Source organism: Talaromyces amestolkiae (genome assembly GCF_001896365.1).
Source record: "Talaromyces amestolkiae strain CIB chromosome Unknown scaffold22.1, whole genome shotgun sequence".
Taxonomy (NCBI): Eukaryota; Fungi; Ascomycota; class Eurotiomycetes; order Eurotiales; family Trichocomaceae; genus Talaromyces; species Talaromyces amestolkiae.
The window spans coordinates 441935-456975 of NW_024468058.1; the positions used below are offsets into that span (position 1 = coordinate 441935).

A 15041-nucleotide genomic window follows, 5' to 3' on the forward strand; every position below is an offset into this window, starting at 1 on the left:
ATGAAAGCACTCCGGGTTTCTAACAGCTCCAAACATCTTAATAATATGTGTTTTGGTTGTGTGGCGTTCAATACTTGAGCTCCCCAGCTCGTGTAAAGTCTGGTGGCGCTATCACTTTCCGAAGAAGCTCCATCGTAGTTGGCTGTGTCGATTATTATGCCAATAGTTCTAGTAGCGAAAAAAGTTAAACACGATATCGCAGGAAATAATCGTTGATGGAAGGAACCTCCGTGCGTAGGAAGCGACTTTCAAATGGTCCTATTTCAAGTGCTTTGTTTCTCGGCAGCTACATATATTATTTGATCTGACGCTGAGTTGTCATTGAAAATTTCCTTCTACAGACTATTCATTTGTTACCTCCAAAGTATTCAAAATTTTCTCTACAAGACATTTTCCTTTGTCACCCTTTTCAAAGATGAGTTCCAAGGCCCATGTGGCCCATTTCGAAACCGGAGCTTCGAAGCGGGAAACCGATATTGACGACAATCTCGTCCATGATGCCAAAAACGCGACTGAAAAGGAGCACCGCATGACGCTTTGGCAGGGCCTGAAGCTGTACCCGAAAGCTGTTGGTTGGTCCATTTTGATCTCCAGCGCAATCATCATGGAGGGTTATGATGTCGTGCTTATGGGGTCATTCTACGCATTCCCTGCGTTTAACAAAAGATACGGCCATCTAATGTCAGACGGATCATATGCTCTATCTGCTCCATGGCAAGCCGGTCTATCAAATGCGATGAACTGTGGTCAGATTTTGGGACTATTCGCCAATGGTATCATCTCTGAACGCTTCGGTTACCGAAAAACTATGATGTACTCCCTGGTGGCTACAGTTGGATTCATTTTCATTCTCTTCTTTGCCCAGAACATCCAGACTCTTCTCGTGGGTGAAATTCTGATGGGAATCCCACTGGGCGTTTACCAAACCCTCTCCGTCACGTACGCTTCAGAAGTCTGCCCTGTCGCCCTTCGTGCCTACTTGACGACATACGTCAATCTTTGTTGGGTTATCGGTCAACTGATTGCATCGGGCGTGTTGAAAGGGCTTGCAAATCGGGCTGATCAATGGGCGTATCGCATCCCCTTCGCTGTTCAATGGGTGTGGCCTATTCCAATCTTTATTGGTGTCTTGCTCGCGCCTGAAAGCCCCTGGTGGCTCGTTCGCAAGGGACGGCGCGACGATGCCGTTCGCTCCCTGAAACGTCTTACCTCAAACCGCGACACAGATTTCAACGCTGAAGAAACAGTCGCAATGATGGTCCATACGAATGAGCTGGAGAAGGAAATCGCTATGGGGACAACTTACCTGGACTGTTTCCGCGGAGTGGACCTTCATCGCACCGAGATCGCATGTCTTATTTGGGCAGCTCAGAATCTCTGTGGCTCTGGCTTGATGGCGTACTCCACGGTCTTCTACCAACGTGCCGGTCTGCCGGTGTCCCAATCCTTCAATTTGTCTCTAGGCCAGTATGCTATCGGTTTCTTTGGTACAATTTTTTCCTGGTTCCTGATGACGCGTTTTGGCCGGCGTACTCTGTATGTGGCTGGCCTTGCCATCCTGACAATTCTGCTTCTCGTGGTGGGGTTCATATCTATCGCTCCCGAAAGTAGCAGTACCGCTTGGGCCACAGGCTCCATGTTGCTTGTCTACACATTCTTCTACGATTCAACGGTCGGTCCAGTTTGCTACTCGCTTGTAGCAGAGATCCCTAGCACGCGTCTGCGAATCAAGACTGTCGCATTATCTCGGAATCTGTACAATTGTTTTAGTATTCTGAATGGTGTCATTATCCCCTACATGCTGAATGTCGATGCCTGGAACTGGCGTGGCAAGGCGGGCTTCTTCTGGGGAGGCCTTGCGCTGCTCTGCTTGGTGTGGGCATTTTGGCGTGTCCCCGAGCCAAAGGGTAGAACTTACGCAGAGATGGATGCCTTATTCGAGCGCAAGGTTTCGGCTCGTAAATTCGCATCAACAAACGTGGAACTATTTCACGACGAAGTGGAGACGGTTAGCGCTACCAAGTAGTACCGTACGAGTCGAGTCTAAGTGGTAGCCACATAATTGGGTAACCGGTGGTGGGCGTATAGATGTTAAGTGAGAAGTCATCTTCAAAGATCGGGATATGCAGTAGAAGAGTCATATTCCCTTTTTTAGCTAGAGTAGTTGAGGAAATACAGAACCAATAAAAGTCCAGATATAACCGCCTACATTGCGACGCCTTTAACAGAGCTTCATATCTGGCCGAACCTTGAAGCTGTAGTGGCCCATTGAACAATGTTCTTTCCCTAGGGAGGGCACGCCACACCAATGCAAGTTGTCAAGAGCAGTATAAATATTCTGTCTATGTGGACTTTGATAGTGATTTTTTTAACCTCCAAATTTCCCTACCTAGGTTGGCATGTAATCCTAGAGGTTGGATTGACATATTCCGGAGAAGCCCCGATGAGAAAATGCCGCACGCGATAGGTAGTCTTTTCCAAGCGTTTCGCAGTCTGCCAGGATCATTTACGCCAATCGGGGCCTTTTATTAGTTGCTAAAAATCCAGCACAGCCCGCTTTGTAGATATATTGCACCAAATTAAACGCAATTTCCTCGCAAGGCCGACGGACAGCTTAATCTGTAAATGTAAGTACTATATATTTGCCATCCTGCCTTTAACAGAAAAGAAGAGTACTATCGTTTCTCAAATACGATTGAAAGCTCCAAAAAGCCTTCGAACATATCATGGGTTCTACTGGTTCAATCAGCCAATCCACTGCAGCATCAAAGCAGAGCAGAATGAGGGCGTGGTGGAAAGAAAGCACCGTTTACCAGATCTATCCTGCATCTTTTAAGGATTCCAACGGAGACGGCATCGGCGATCTCAGAGGAATCCTCTCAAAGCTTGATTACATCCAGGCACTCGGCGTGGACATAGTATGGCTGAACCCGATTTTCAGCTCTCCCCAAGTCGACATGGGATATGATATCTCCGACTACTACAACATCCATCCACCGTACGGAACGATGGAGGACGTGGATATGTTGGCTAAGGGGCTTCGTGAGCGAGGAATGAAATTGGTGATGGATCTGGTCGTCAATCATACTTCAGATCAGCATCCCTGGTTTCAAGAAGCCATTTCTTCAGTCTCTAGTCCGCGTCGTGACTGGTATATTTGGAAGAAGCCAATAATAGGAAAGGATGGCAAGCCCCAGCCTCCCAACAATTGGAAGTCATATTTTGGAGGTACGGAATCAATCTTTGCTAGATTTCTAAACTACGGATTAAATGCTGAATCTGGGTGTCTCTAGGAAGTGCATGGGAGTACGACGACCGATCTGGCGAATACTATCTGCACCTTTTTGCCAAAGAACAGCCGGACCTCAACTGGGATAACGTCGAAGTGCGGAAAGCGGTTCATAGGATCATTCGATTCTGGCTGGAGAAGGGTGTTCATGGTTTCCGTATGGATGTGATTAACTTTATCAGCAAGGACCAGAGTTTCCCAAATGCGGCGATTGTTAGCAATTCCAGGTGGCAGAATGGATCGGCGCACTACGCGTGCGGACCAAGGCTCCATGAATATCTGCAGGAAATTGGTGCGATCCTCAAGGAATACGACGCTTTCTCGGTAGGAGAAATGCCCGAAGTGAATGACTGTGACGAAATTTTAAAGGCTGTCGGTTTTCAACGTGGTGAGCTAAACATGATCTTCCATTTTGAGATGTACGCCGAATTTCATTTCCCGTCTTGATCGAAAAATGCTAATGCATACTCAATAGTGTATCCCTCGACCATGGTGAAGGCGGCAAATTTACTCCTAAAGATTGGAAAATGCAAGAGCTGAAGTCTGTGGTAGCGAAATGGCAGAAGTTCATGCACGAGAACAATGGATGGAATGCGCTATACCTCGAAAACCATGATCAGCCTCGCATTGTTTCGCGATTCGGCTCAGACCAGCCGGGCAATCGTGAACTGTCAGCTAAGATGCTGGCGGCTTTCCTGGGCTTCCAGAGCGGCACCTTGTTCATATATCAGGGTCAGGAACTGGGGATGCCGAATGTGCCCAGGCATTGGGGGATTGACCAATATCGGGATATCGAAACATTAAATCACTGGAAAGAGTAAGCTATCCTCTGATAATAGATCCTTTGCTCATTTGCTCACTGCCCACCGACAGGATTGTCTCTGAAGGACTTGCAGATCCAAACGTCTCCCTTCAGGAGTACAGGTTGAAGTCAAGGGATAATTCGCGCACACCAATGCAATGGGACGGATCGGAAAATGCGGGCTTTTCCACCTCCAAGCCATGGATATCTGTTCATGATGACTACAAGACCTTCAATGCCGCCTCGCAAATAGCTGATAAAAATAGCGTGTATCACTTTTGGAGCGCAATTCTTGGCCTACGAAAAGCGTTCCCTGATATTCTCGTATACGGATCTTTCGATATGATTTCCAGTGAGCATCCGGATATATTCGGTTACAAGCGAGTGTCAGATAACGGTCGAGTGGCGGTGATTGTCGCCAATTTTCGCCCGTGGGTTGTCACATGGACGCCCCCGCATTTCAGCAAGATCAAATCCGGGGGAATTGTCTTGACCAATTATCCTGGCCGCCGAAGTCTCAAGTGCATTTCCGAAGAGCCGCTCAATCTTGAGCCCTTGGAGGCTTTTCTGTGGCTTGAAGATTTGGAGCAGTCGTCACGTTTGTAAGAGATTAGATAGCGCACGGCTGTTAATTTACACTCGGTAACTTTGTGCGAATTGAATCGATTCGTGGCTCGTATAGACCTTGGTAACTCTGGTACGTACCAATCGGTGAATGTCTTAGTGCACCCCGAAGAAGGCCCGAATGTATCCACTAGCGTCCCACTTGAATAAACCCTAGTTTTATATATCATCGCGTCTCCCCTCCGTTCGGCGTTTTAGACCTCCTTCTTGGCGCTATTTCGGACAATTGTAAAGATGCATCGTCCCCGCGGCGCTCCGGCGAGGGTATGTGACAATTGTCGCCGACGAAAGATCCGTTGTTCCCGCGAGCAACCATGTGACAAGTGTATGGAAATCTCGTTGGTATGCGAGTACAAAGATATCGCACGCCGGAAAGGCCCTAAGGGCCACCAGGCTCCCGTCTTGACTTCTCTGCGTTCGGCAGTGAATCCAAATGGCTCGTCGCCACTGACCAACGACGTTCAGCCTATCGACAATGTGATTGCTGAATTTTCCCCAGCCTCCATGGCTTCATTGAGTGACTTCATATCCTCTGTCGGCTATGAAGTTCCGCTGTTGACGCCTGAAATATGCACTGCTGGGTTGGCCCCAGGCCCACCGCGAATCTCCTCGACACAGCTTCAAGCGCATTTGCACGTCTTCATAACATATCTATATCCCATCATGCCAGTTATAGATAAAGATGCACTCCTGATAGACTGTGCTAACCCGGAGGCATTGGGTCTCCGTCGTTATGCACTTCTGGTTGCCCTTTCTGCTGCCGCCCATTTGCAGCTGAATCTCGACATGCCACAAGAGAACGCCCAAGCCGATATATCCCAGTCAGGTCAAAGCCTCCTTAGGGAAGTGTTACGAACCCTGCAGCAATTCGACCCCCTTGATGACCCACACGTCGACAACGTTCTGACTATGTTCTTCCTGTTCGCTGCATATGGAAATCTCCGCAGAACGCATCAGGCTTGGCACTATCTCAACCAAAGCATTTGTTTCGCATATATGCTGAAGCTGAATGTAGAGTCTACCTACACGAATTTGGATCAGTACGAAGCTGATAGGCTTCGGAGAATCTACTGGCTTCTTTTCATTACAGAACGGTAGGACCATCTAGGCTCTCAATTTTCCCTAACCAATCTGTGTAACAAAGGTTTGATCGATCAACGCCGACTAATTGTTTAAGGTAGTGCCTATGCCCTCCAAACTGGTCGACCTGTCCTGCTTCGTGCTACTATTAAAAAGCCCGCTGTCTTCCAGTCCGACTCGCCAATGACGATGTATGGGTTTAACAACCTGATCCTGCTCTTCGAGAAAATTATCCCCGATTTCTACGACTGGAACATCGGCGACTTAGGTGAACCATGTGACCTCTTATCTTTCACGAGTATATACAACTCTGTCGCATTTGCATCATTTTTGTTGGATGAAGTATCCGAGACAAGCCGGGTTGATTTCATCCTCACGCAACAATGGCTTCAAACACGCCTGTGGCGATTTTATATGGATCGAAAGGGCTTCTGCCAGGCGCAGAACAGCTTAGATCTACCTAGGCTGCTTCCAGCAATAGCTGGAAAAAGTGTGATGGCCTGCTTATCATCAGTAGCTCAGAAGTCAACTGATGCGCATGGTATTGGAGCAGTAGGTCTTTTTGCCTTTCACTTTTCCAGCCCTTCTCTTATCCGCCAGTCTTTCTGTAGTGTATCAACACACGCAACATCATAATTCCAGACAGATTAAGCTAACAGCTCATGAAAGGAACAAAAACTATACGACATCGGGGAGTGCATATTTCAGCTCACAAAAAACCAATCCCGAAACACCATTGAAACATTAAAGACGTCTGCTGTTGACGTAAGAGATATATTGTACGGAATTCTGAGGACGTTATCCCAGATTCGAGGATCGCAATCGTATTTACTTCCAGCGCTACTGCAGCAATCTCAGGGCCTCTTAGGGTTTGAAGATGTCCCTCAGCCATTGAGCGAAGTATGTCACTCATCAGAGAGTAATGAAGAGGAGTCTCCAATCCCCGGGAAGGAGCTTTTGAACTTGTGATGGTGGCCTCGTTTCGACAAATTGCTTCGCAATGTATATCCACCCTCCAGATGCCCAGGATCTCGAAAGTTCCTCTCTAGATGACGAGGAACGACATACAAGCACACGCATACTCGGGGATCTGTCACTATTACTTGAAAGGATGGATGAAAATCACCTCTACGCTTAAAACCACTCTCTACTTTGATTTACCTTGAACCTCTCATGGATCGAAAGGGGGTGGTCAGTCTCAAGGTACTGCCGGAGTAAACCTGAATACCGAAAGCTCTGTTACAAGGTGGACGTAGGCAAATGTGAGGAGAAAACTCGTATTCTAAGTCCTACTTATGTAAATTCCTAGAGAAGCGAGAGCTAAGTCACATGTAGGCAGAATACAGATCCAAGAGAATTCCAATATCAGCTTTATACTTGGCGGTAGTCTCTCAAAGCCTATTCCATCTGCACCGATTGCAAGCCCGAATCCCGCATTGACGACATTCGAGAATGTACTGAGGTAGATTATGCAAGCATTCCTCGCATTGATGAGCACCAATGACGCGCCTCCACCGTCCATGATCGCATTCATGATTTTCTCGAAGGTACTGCATTGTCTTAGCCACCAAACGGTTACTTGCTGGTTGTGTTCGACGTGCGGGACCTGGGTTTTCGGTAGTTGCTTGAGGCTCGTCGTTACGAACAATGGTGGCAATAGGACGGCTCTCCTCTCGATCAACGATTTGATGGGCCTTGGCTAGGAGTCGATGTTCGTCCCATCGTGCAAACGTGCAAGTTTTCCAGCGCTGTCCACAGGTGTAGCAAAATTGGGCGCCGCAGGAGCCTTCATATGTACTATGTGACTTCGTGTGGCTATTTTTGTAACTCCTGTAAGAGAGTCTACGTACTCGCACGCTTGGGTGTATAATACGATGCAATTGACTAAGCTAGGTATACAAGTGGTTGATATGCTTCGTACTGATCCATTCGCTCACGATTCATCGACCTATTCTGTCTGATCTGTATACACGTACATGCTTTTTTTCGAGGATTTTTTCTTCTTTTCTATATTTTTTCCCTTGTACTTTCCATTTTTTTGCTTCGCCGTTCTTCAAGATCGTAATGAACCAACATATCACCATTCCATTTGCTCTGGCTCTGGCTGTGACTGCGATTGCCCTTCCTTCCACTCCAGACCGTAATCCTCCCAGCCGCCCTTTACAGTTGGTCCCGCCACCCGCCAACCACCGTTTCCATCTTCTTCACCAGCTGCATTCTCTTGATCAGTTGTACCTTGTACATTGGCAGCTCCTTGATCCTCAGAACCCGATTTCTTCTCATCGATCTCGATGACCCGGTTTGCCGACACGAGACTCTTCCAGAATGCGTGAACTTCTGCAACATCCTTCTTCTTCTTCTTCTTGCTATTCTCGTTTTCGTCTTCTTCTTCCACGACATTTGCGGATTCAATTTGACGGAAGATCGTGACGAGAGAGAAACGACAACGAGTTATTGCGACATTGATTCGGCGATCATCGTTCAGGAACCCAAGAGGATCAGTCGAACCGATAACTAGATCAAGAATACAACCGAACACTCTTGGCCCTGCATTGAGTCCACAGTTCTCACGATAGGAAGCTGTTCGTATGGTAGACCGGTCGAAATGTGCAATCTGGTGATGGCGGATTCGTACAAGGCTCGCTGTGCCGCATATGGTGTCAGGATGATTATGTCGCACTTGGGGTACGGTTCCTTGGAAAAGAGAGCTTTGAGAAGATCCTCCACAACGTTCGCATAACCCTGATTGTATTTCGACTGACTAGACTCCTTGATTTCCGATATGCTGTCGACAACATTGAATCCGACTAGGCGAGCAATGTCAGACGGTAGGACGCTACCTTTAGGGAGTTTCGACTTCGCTCACTCTTCTAGACGTTGGCTGTATGTTTCATCCAGAACGAGAGATGTGCAAGAACGATCATCCTCCAGCTGCCCTTTGTAGGTGAACTGGTTGGGAAAGGAGGACAAGTCGGGATGCATTCTGTACTGGATATCCAAGGCAACCGCGGGTGGATGGCTTCGCAAGTGACGATCCAGGAGCGAAAGGTTCATCTGAGGGCCGAACTCGTTGTAGGGTGTATTTGCGCTGAGTGCAAGGGGTGGAAGCTGTAAGCGATCTCCGAAGCGCAGCACAGCCCTTATACGGTTGGCACAACGAGGTAGAATGACCGGGACCCAGCTGACAGGTTCAAGAGCTTGGCCGTCCTCATCAGCGATAACGACAACATCGCTTTCGTCACCTTCGGCAAAATTGTGACGGACCAAGTTTGAACCTGCCAGCTGTTGGGTGCAAAACAATATCGGCGCACGACGAACCACCTCTGCGCGAATGGTCTTAATCGCCTTGTTGAATATCTGGAGGGAGTGCACTAGTTCGTCGAATTCGCCTTGTTCGCGATCATTAAGCTCAGCGTCAGCGGTGTTGAAAGCATTCAGCAGTGCGACGAAGTCGAGAACAAGCAGTATCATATGCTTTGGAGTCGACTCCTTGGTTCTTGAACTGTCAATCTGACTCGTTTTGTCACATAATACACGAATAGCTCCAAGCCAGCGATAGTCTTGCCCAAAGTCCGCGTTCAGCACAGGCATTTGGTGCTGGTTTATGTGGCCTTGAAACCTGATATTGTGCGTCAAATAGTGTCAAAACAAACGAAAATCGGGCTAATCGTTCCTCCGAGCCTCTCTGACAAGTCAGCTGCCATGTTGACCTAGTATTCTTGTCCTCATTCTTGAGATGGTTGACTGCAACTCGTAGAGTTTTCAAAAATCTCTCCAGGTTCAACTTGCTTGTAGAATCTTTGCCAAGCAAGCTAGGCACACTGCCATACTCGTACACCGCGACATTTTAACCTGCACCTTGACGAGGGATCTTGTAGTAGCAGCACGGTCACTGACAAAATAGCCCCTGATAGCCTCGGTTCCCTCTCCAAGCGAGAAACGGTCGTTCGTTCCGGGATTGAGGGAATATTCTAAAATTTCATCAACGATTGGTGGAACGAAGGCATCTTCATCTTGATCGATGTCTGAGTTAGTGGCTCGTGGCATAACGGCTAGTGACAGTTAGCTTTGGTCATAATATCAGTTGAGAGGATGCCAGCATACTAAGCAATATTCTATTTTTGGAGAGATCCATCTGCTGCTCTGGGCTATTGATGGTGCAGTCGTACCTATTGGCCAGACTTTTTTTCGACAAGTCTGCATCAACAAGAATTGAAAGCTGCGCTGAGTTGTTCACGGGCGACAAAAGCAAGATAGGATCACATTCTAGCACAAGACTGACAGCCTCGCGCAGAGAAGCTGCGTTGAAAACAGACTTTTGTTGTAAACACTATCCAGGAACCGTGAAGTTGCAATCCGTCGAGTCAGCAGTATGTCTCTTGATATTTTCGAGAGAGTCCGGCATTAATTTGTTTCGATAGTGCCATGAAATTGTAGTCACTGCTTTACGTCAATCCAAGTTTTCATCAGCGATTCGTTCGAGGTTGTATTTTTTTTTTTTTAAAAAGAAATACGACAATGAATAATTGAGGAAGTGTACTGTTGGGTCAAGAATTGAAACACCCTGGTTATGTCAACCGGCACCAGAAGAGGCCATGGGTAATTGACCATATATATTGAAGCGATTTTATTGCGAATCGAAGGCTCGGAAATTGGATTTGTGCCGCGGAAATTCCTTCGGATGGATTCCATAAATCGACCTAGCGTCTCCAAGATGGGGAATTGTTCACGCTGTTGCTGTTCATCTCTCTTTCTGCTTCGGACGTAGTTTCTCCAGCAGATTCGTCATCAAGATAAACAGCATACGTCTTGAATAAATCAAAAGTTAGCCAGTAGTCAATGCTACCAACCCATTTTTGGTCGACTCACGTTTGCCGTATTTTGCAACCCTTACTTTGTGTAAGATGACTGAGAGGGCCGTTATCTTTTGTGACCTTGAAAATCAGAAAGAGATATGCAAAAAGTGCTCATAGTCGGTGGACCTCTATCTCCTAGGTATATTGTCTGTGACTAGAAAGCGAAAGTCGTGTTTCTTCGAGAGCCAACTTTGTCCGTACGTTCGCAGAAATGTGTATTGCAGCGCCAAAGAAGACTGAAGCTGTCGACAGACCTAGCTCCGGTCTTTAAGAATGAACTTTTTGTCATAGGTCAAATGCCTACCGGAAGATCACTTGCCGCACATTATACACTTCCGATACTTGTCTGGAGTTGTATGCAAAATAGTATTGGCACTGTCGGTCTGGGTGGCATAATATTCGAATCTACCAATTGATGATCTTGGCCGCCACCAGAGATATCTTCTCGGCTAAATGCGCGTCCACGTAAAGAGATGGATACATTACTTTCTCCGGAGTTAATTCTCCGTTGGATACCAACGTTTGAAGTTAGCATTCTCGAGAAACTAGAAGTTTCACTGGTAGAATATAGGACGGGTGTGGGCGATGGAACGAGATTGGTTGCATGTTCTCTTGTCATAAGAATGAAGGCCTTTGGAGATCGAATATTGATATGGCTGAAATATATGTGCCGAATGTACTCTTCCGCTACTGTTCTGAGGTCCAGACATGAAAGCAGGAATGGACCCATGTGCTGGTTGTTCGGACAAAAATATACAAACAAGCCTGGATGATTAAATTCGTCCCGTTGGGTGCTTCATATTTTGTGAAGCTATTATTTTCTGTTCTGGGCACAACAAGAGGAGAAGAAAATTGCTTGAAAATGGGACAGAAAGATCTTCGGCGTGATTCAGAAGCGGAACAATAATGCAGGAGAGAGAGAGAGAGATGTCCATGAGAGCTATTCTCTCTAATGAAGGGATATTATCTTTGAGGAAATAGGAATGGAGTAAGAAATATCATTGGGGGATGAGCTGCCGTTATAGATGAAGTCTGCTTTGCTCAAATGCCTTCTGGAAGTATCTTCCATCTTGACCCACCACTTGTTTTGTATACAAATTTCAATCTCATTCAAGCCTCACACAAATCAACCTGATCCAAGCAATGTGAAGTACAAAAAGATGCCTTTGTAAAAACAATCTGTAAGCGCGGCGGAAAGGATTAAAGAATACCACGTTGATCAATAGGTACTCCTATTCAAGCTCACTATACTGACTACAACAATCAGCCAAGAGCTTAGGAATCAAGCTATTGTCTCATTTTTATTGTAATAGCTGTTTCGATATGATTTAGACATGCTATTCTCTCACATACCGATATTATAGTCATTCAACGCTGGGTACAGCAACCAAGGAACAGAAGTCCTTCAAAGGTAATCCGTCAATCATGCAAACACTAGCAACTCGTTGATGGTGTCATCGGAGCTGTAGGCAAACAGAAATAAACTTTAGTTGCCTTGGAGGAGATCACATGAACGGTGAGGTCCGTTTGCTTCTGTTTGATTTGATGCCTGATGATATCAACATGAAATCTCTACAAGAGTCGTCGATCTCCTTTCCTTTCCCTTTTCCTTTTTTCTCCAGCGTCAGCGATGTCTCATTTTTGTTCCTCTCCCCCCCTCCTCCTTTTCTTTCATTGACCGAAGTCCTCTCTGCATCGCCCATCCTGTTACCAAAATATCCTCGTTTGAAAACCCCTCTCCGCTCATTTGCCTTCATCTCCAAACGTCAAAATCGATTACTCTCACATTCACCATCTTTCGTCAACTCGTTGAAGCCTTGGGAACCGAATTTTCATCTTTGATTGAAACCAACGGAATACTATCCAAGGTGAGGATGCTGCCTGGCAGGCAAAATACGAATTGATTTTTTCCCGTGTACTTTTCTTGACTTTTCTTCCCAAATATCATTTCTCTTTATCTCTTTGCTTCCTGCTTTTATATCTGTTACTGACTTGATCTCTTCTCATCGAAGTTGTCCAGGTTATTACTTCTTGGGGCAGATACGTCAAAATGGCCGATGAAATTTTCGACGAACCTGGCCGCGAGGAGCTCATCAAAGAGATCATTGACGTGATGTTTATCACGCCCATGAGCCAGCAGGTTTGCGTTGCTTGGGCTTTTTTGTGGCACGCTGATCTATCTCGCCTTCAACAGTTGAAAACGGAGATTAGCGATCCTCTGGTCGAATTCAAGGTGACTATGTTGTTTGACAATGTACTCAAGCCATGTGAGTAACTCTAACTATCATCTACTATGGCTGTACTAACAGAAAATTAGGGATATGTAGCGATACAAAGTCGGGTCAGAACAAGTCGACGCCCAGTACACCGGGCGGTTCTGGCTATGATACTCCGAATCCTGGATCATCCAAAAGAAAAAGACAGTCAACCGACGGACAATTTGAAATTGCCAGTTCCCCTCTAAACCCAGACGCCCCCTCCCCTGCGCAAGTGTCAACATCTGCAGCTACGCCTCGGGAAGCTACTCCGAAAAGGATAGCACGCGATCCCAAATTAAAAGTCTTGGTATGTGCTATCTCGTTCTATCTTCGAAACTCCTGGTCTGACCATGCATGATAATTCACAGAGTCTGGATCGTGATTGTCGTTGTATCATCACGAATATATGGAACCCAGTTGCCCTCGTGGGTTGCCACATCTACCCAAACTCTCTCGGGCAGGCTGGATACAAACCGTCATTCTGGGAGGGTCTCTCTCTCTTTTGGTCACAGGAAAAAGTGCAAGAGTGGCAAAGTATTCTCGACGGTGCTAGAGGTCCTGAGGTATTATGCAACATGATCACGTTGAATGCTTTGGCTCATAATGCATGGGATGGCGGCCTATTTGCTTTAAAACACATTAGCGGCAATGAAGATGGTCAAGGGAACACTATGCAGTTACAGTTCCACTGGTTGCGACCCCTCAGCCCTGCTAAGAAGCTCTTAACTTTGACAGAGTTTTCGAGCAAACCATCATTCGCATCAGACGCCGACAGTGGAGTGGATGATTTTTACCTCCACGACAACATCACCCATCAACCCATCAAATCGGGCCAAGTCATCAACCTTGAGACGCGTTCACGTATCAAACTGCCTCTTCCTTCCAAATCACTGATTGATTTGCAATGGTTTCTACACCGAATCAGGGCACTGTCCGCAGGTGCATTTCCTGATGAGCTCGAACTGGATGATGACGAGGACGACGATTTTGATGAAAGGCCTTTGCCTGCAAGTTCTCAGACTACCTCGACAAGACTCTTTTCAAGCCAGTCAAACAATCATCAGGCCTCAAGCATTAGCGGAGACTACTTTGACGACAAGTCGATGCAACCTGAGGCTAACACCAGCACAGGAACAGAGTCGGCACGTGATATGATGGATGATTTGTGACACAATTTCGCTTACTTTAGCTTAGTCAGACTAGAATGAACAACGTTGATCCAATACCAGCAATTTATAATTATTGTGTCCTTTCCAACTAAACCGAAAAGGCTGCCCGCATATTAGACGATATCGTATGATCATGTGCAGCCAGGCGATGCATTCAAGAAGAAACAAAAGTCACGAAGCGGAGCATGCATATGGAAAAGCTGTAGTATAGGATGGGGAATACGATGAGGCTGGAGCTTCATACAAGGTGCCAAGGACTCGGATTGATCCTTGATATTGTGGATGTTTCCGTCATTCTTGTCAGCCAGTGCCCATGGAATATACTAGTTCCCCTTAGTTTGCACCTGTAGATCTTCTGTTTCGAATCTCTTGTTTTAGCTGTTGTTTCCCTGTGATTCTATCTCTGCTACGGTTTTTAGAGGTATATCAGTTGCAATCTAGAGAACAGATCGGCAGATAGAACGCTTCGAACAAGCTTGGATTAGAGAATATCTGCTCTCAAGCCGATATTGTTAATGAGACAGCTACTTGTCCTGAGTGCGACTCTAGAACTTGCACAAGTTGCAAGGCAAGAGCACACAGGCGATTGCCTCAATGACCCAGCCACGCAACAACTCCTCGCCGTCGCTCAAGAAAATGGATGGCAACGCTGTTATTCATATTGGCGAATGGGTGAACTGGAGATCGGTTGCAACCACATAGCATGAGTAGCTCTTATTTCTGTTTCGTATTATGCCGTTTTTGAGTTCTGTACTAATCAAACTCTGGGTTAGTTATCGCTGGCAGTCGTGATGGAGGACGGGAGGGAAATAGAGACTTAAATAAATCGGTTCCGTGTCAGCTGTTTTATGTTTGTTCCAAGTTGATAGATACGTAAAATACAGCCAACAGTGAATAGGTATACAACATTCGAAATGCCGCATGCAGGCGAGCAAATCTAAGTCGATCGGTACCAAGTACTAT

The 15041-nt window shown here is 46.4% G+C and overlaps 4 protein-coding genes across 4 annotated transcripts; 3 read left to right on the top strand and 1 right to left on the bottom strand.

The window, feature by feature from the left end:
* Window positions 1-415: 415 nt before the first annotated feature.
* BHQ10_009116 (uncharacterized protein) lies at window positions 416-2026 on the top strand (the record flags this gene model as incomplete). The annotated part of the gene is made up of 1 exon (XM_040881997.1): window positions 416-2026. The coding sequence occupies one exon, from the start codon at window positions 416-418 to the stop codon at window positions 2024-2026; it is 1611 nt and encodes a 536-aa protein (XP_040737618.1).
* Window positions 2027-2780: 754 nt separating this feature from the next.
* Window positions 2781-5813, top strand: BHQ10_009117 (uncharacterized protein; the record flags this gene model as incomplete). Its single annotated transcript, XM_040881998.1, has 7 exons — window positions 2781-3228; window positions 3294-3708; window positions 3765-4106; window positions 4163-4689; window positions 4774-4850; window positions 4950-4979; window positions 5040-5813. 7 exons carry the CDS (start codon window positions 2781-2783, stop codon window positions 5811-5813), a joined length of 2613 nt encoding a protein of 870 aa, XP_040737619.1.
* Window positions 5814-7872: 2059 nt separating this feature from the next.
* On the bottom strand, window positions 7873-9842 carry BHQ10_009118 (uncharacterized protein; the record flags this gene model as incomplete). The annotated part of the gene is made up of 5 exons (XM_040881999.1): window positions 7873-8342; window positions 8393-8602; window positions 8714-9414; window positions 9506-9539; window positions 9632-9842. The coding sequence occupies 5 exons, from the start codon at window positions 9840-9842 to the stop codon at window positions 7873-7875; spliced, it is 1626 nt and encodes a 541-aa protein (XP_040737620.1).
* Window positions 9843-12701: 2859 nt separating this feature from the next.
* BHQ10_009119 (uncharacterized protein) lies at window positions 12702-14078 on the top strand (the record flags this gene model as incomplete). The annotated part of the gene is made up of 4 exons (XM_040882000.1): window positions 12702-12791; window positions 12846-12918; window positions 12969-13216; window positions 13278-14078. 4 exons carry the CDS (start codon window positions 12702-12704, stop codon window positions 14076-14078), a joined length of 1212 nt encoding a protein of 403 aa, XP_040737621.1.
* Window positions 14079-15041: the final 963 nt, after the last annotated feature.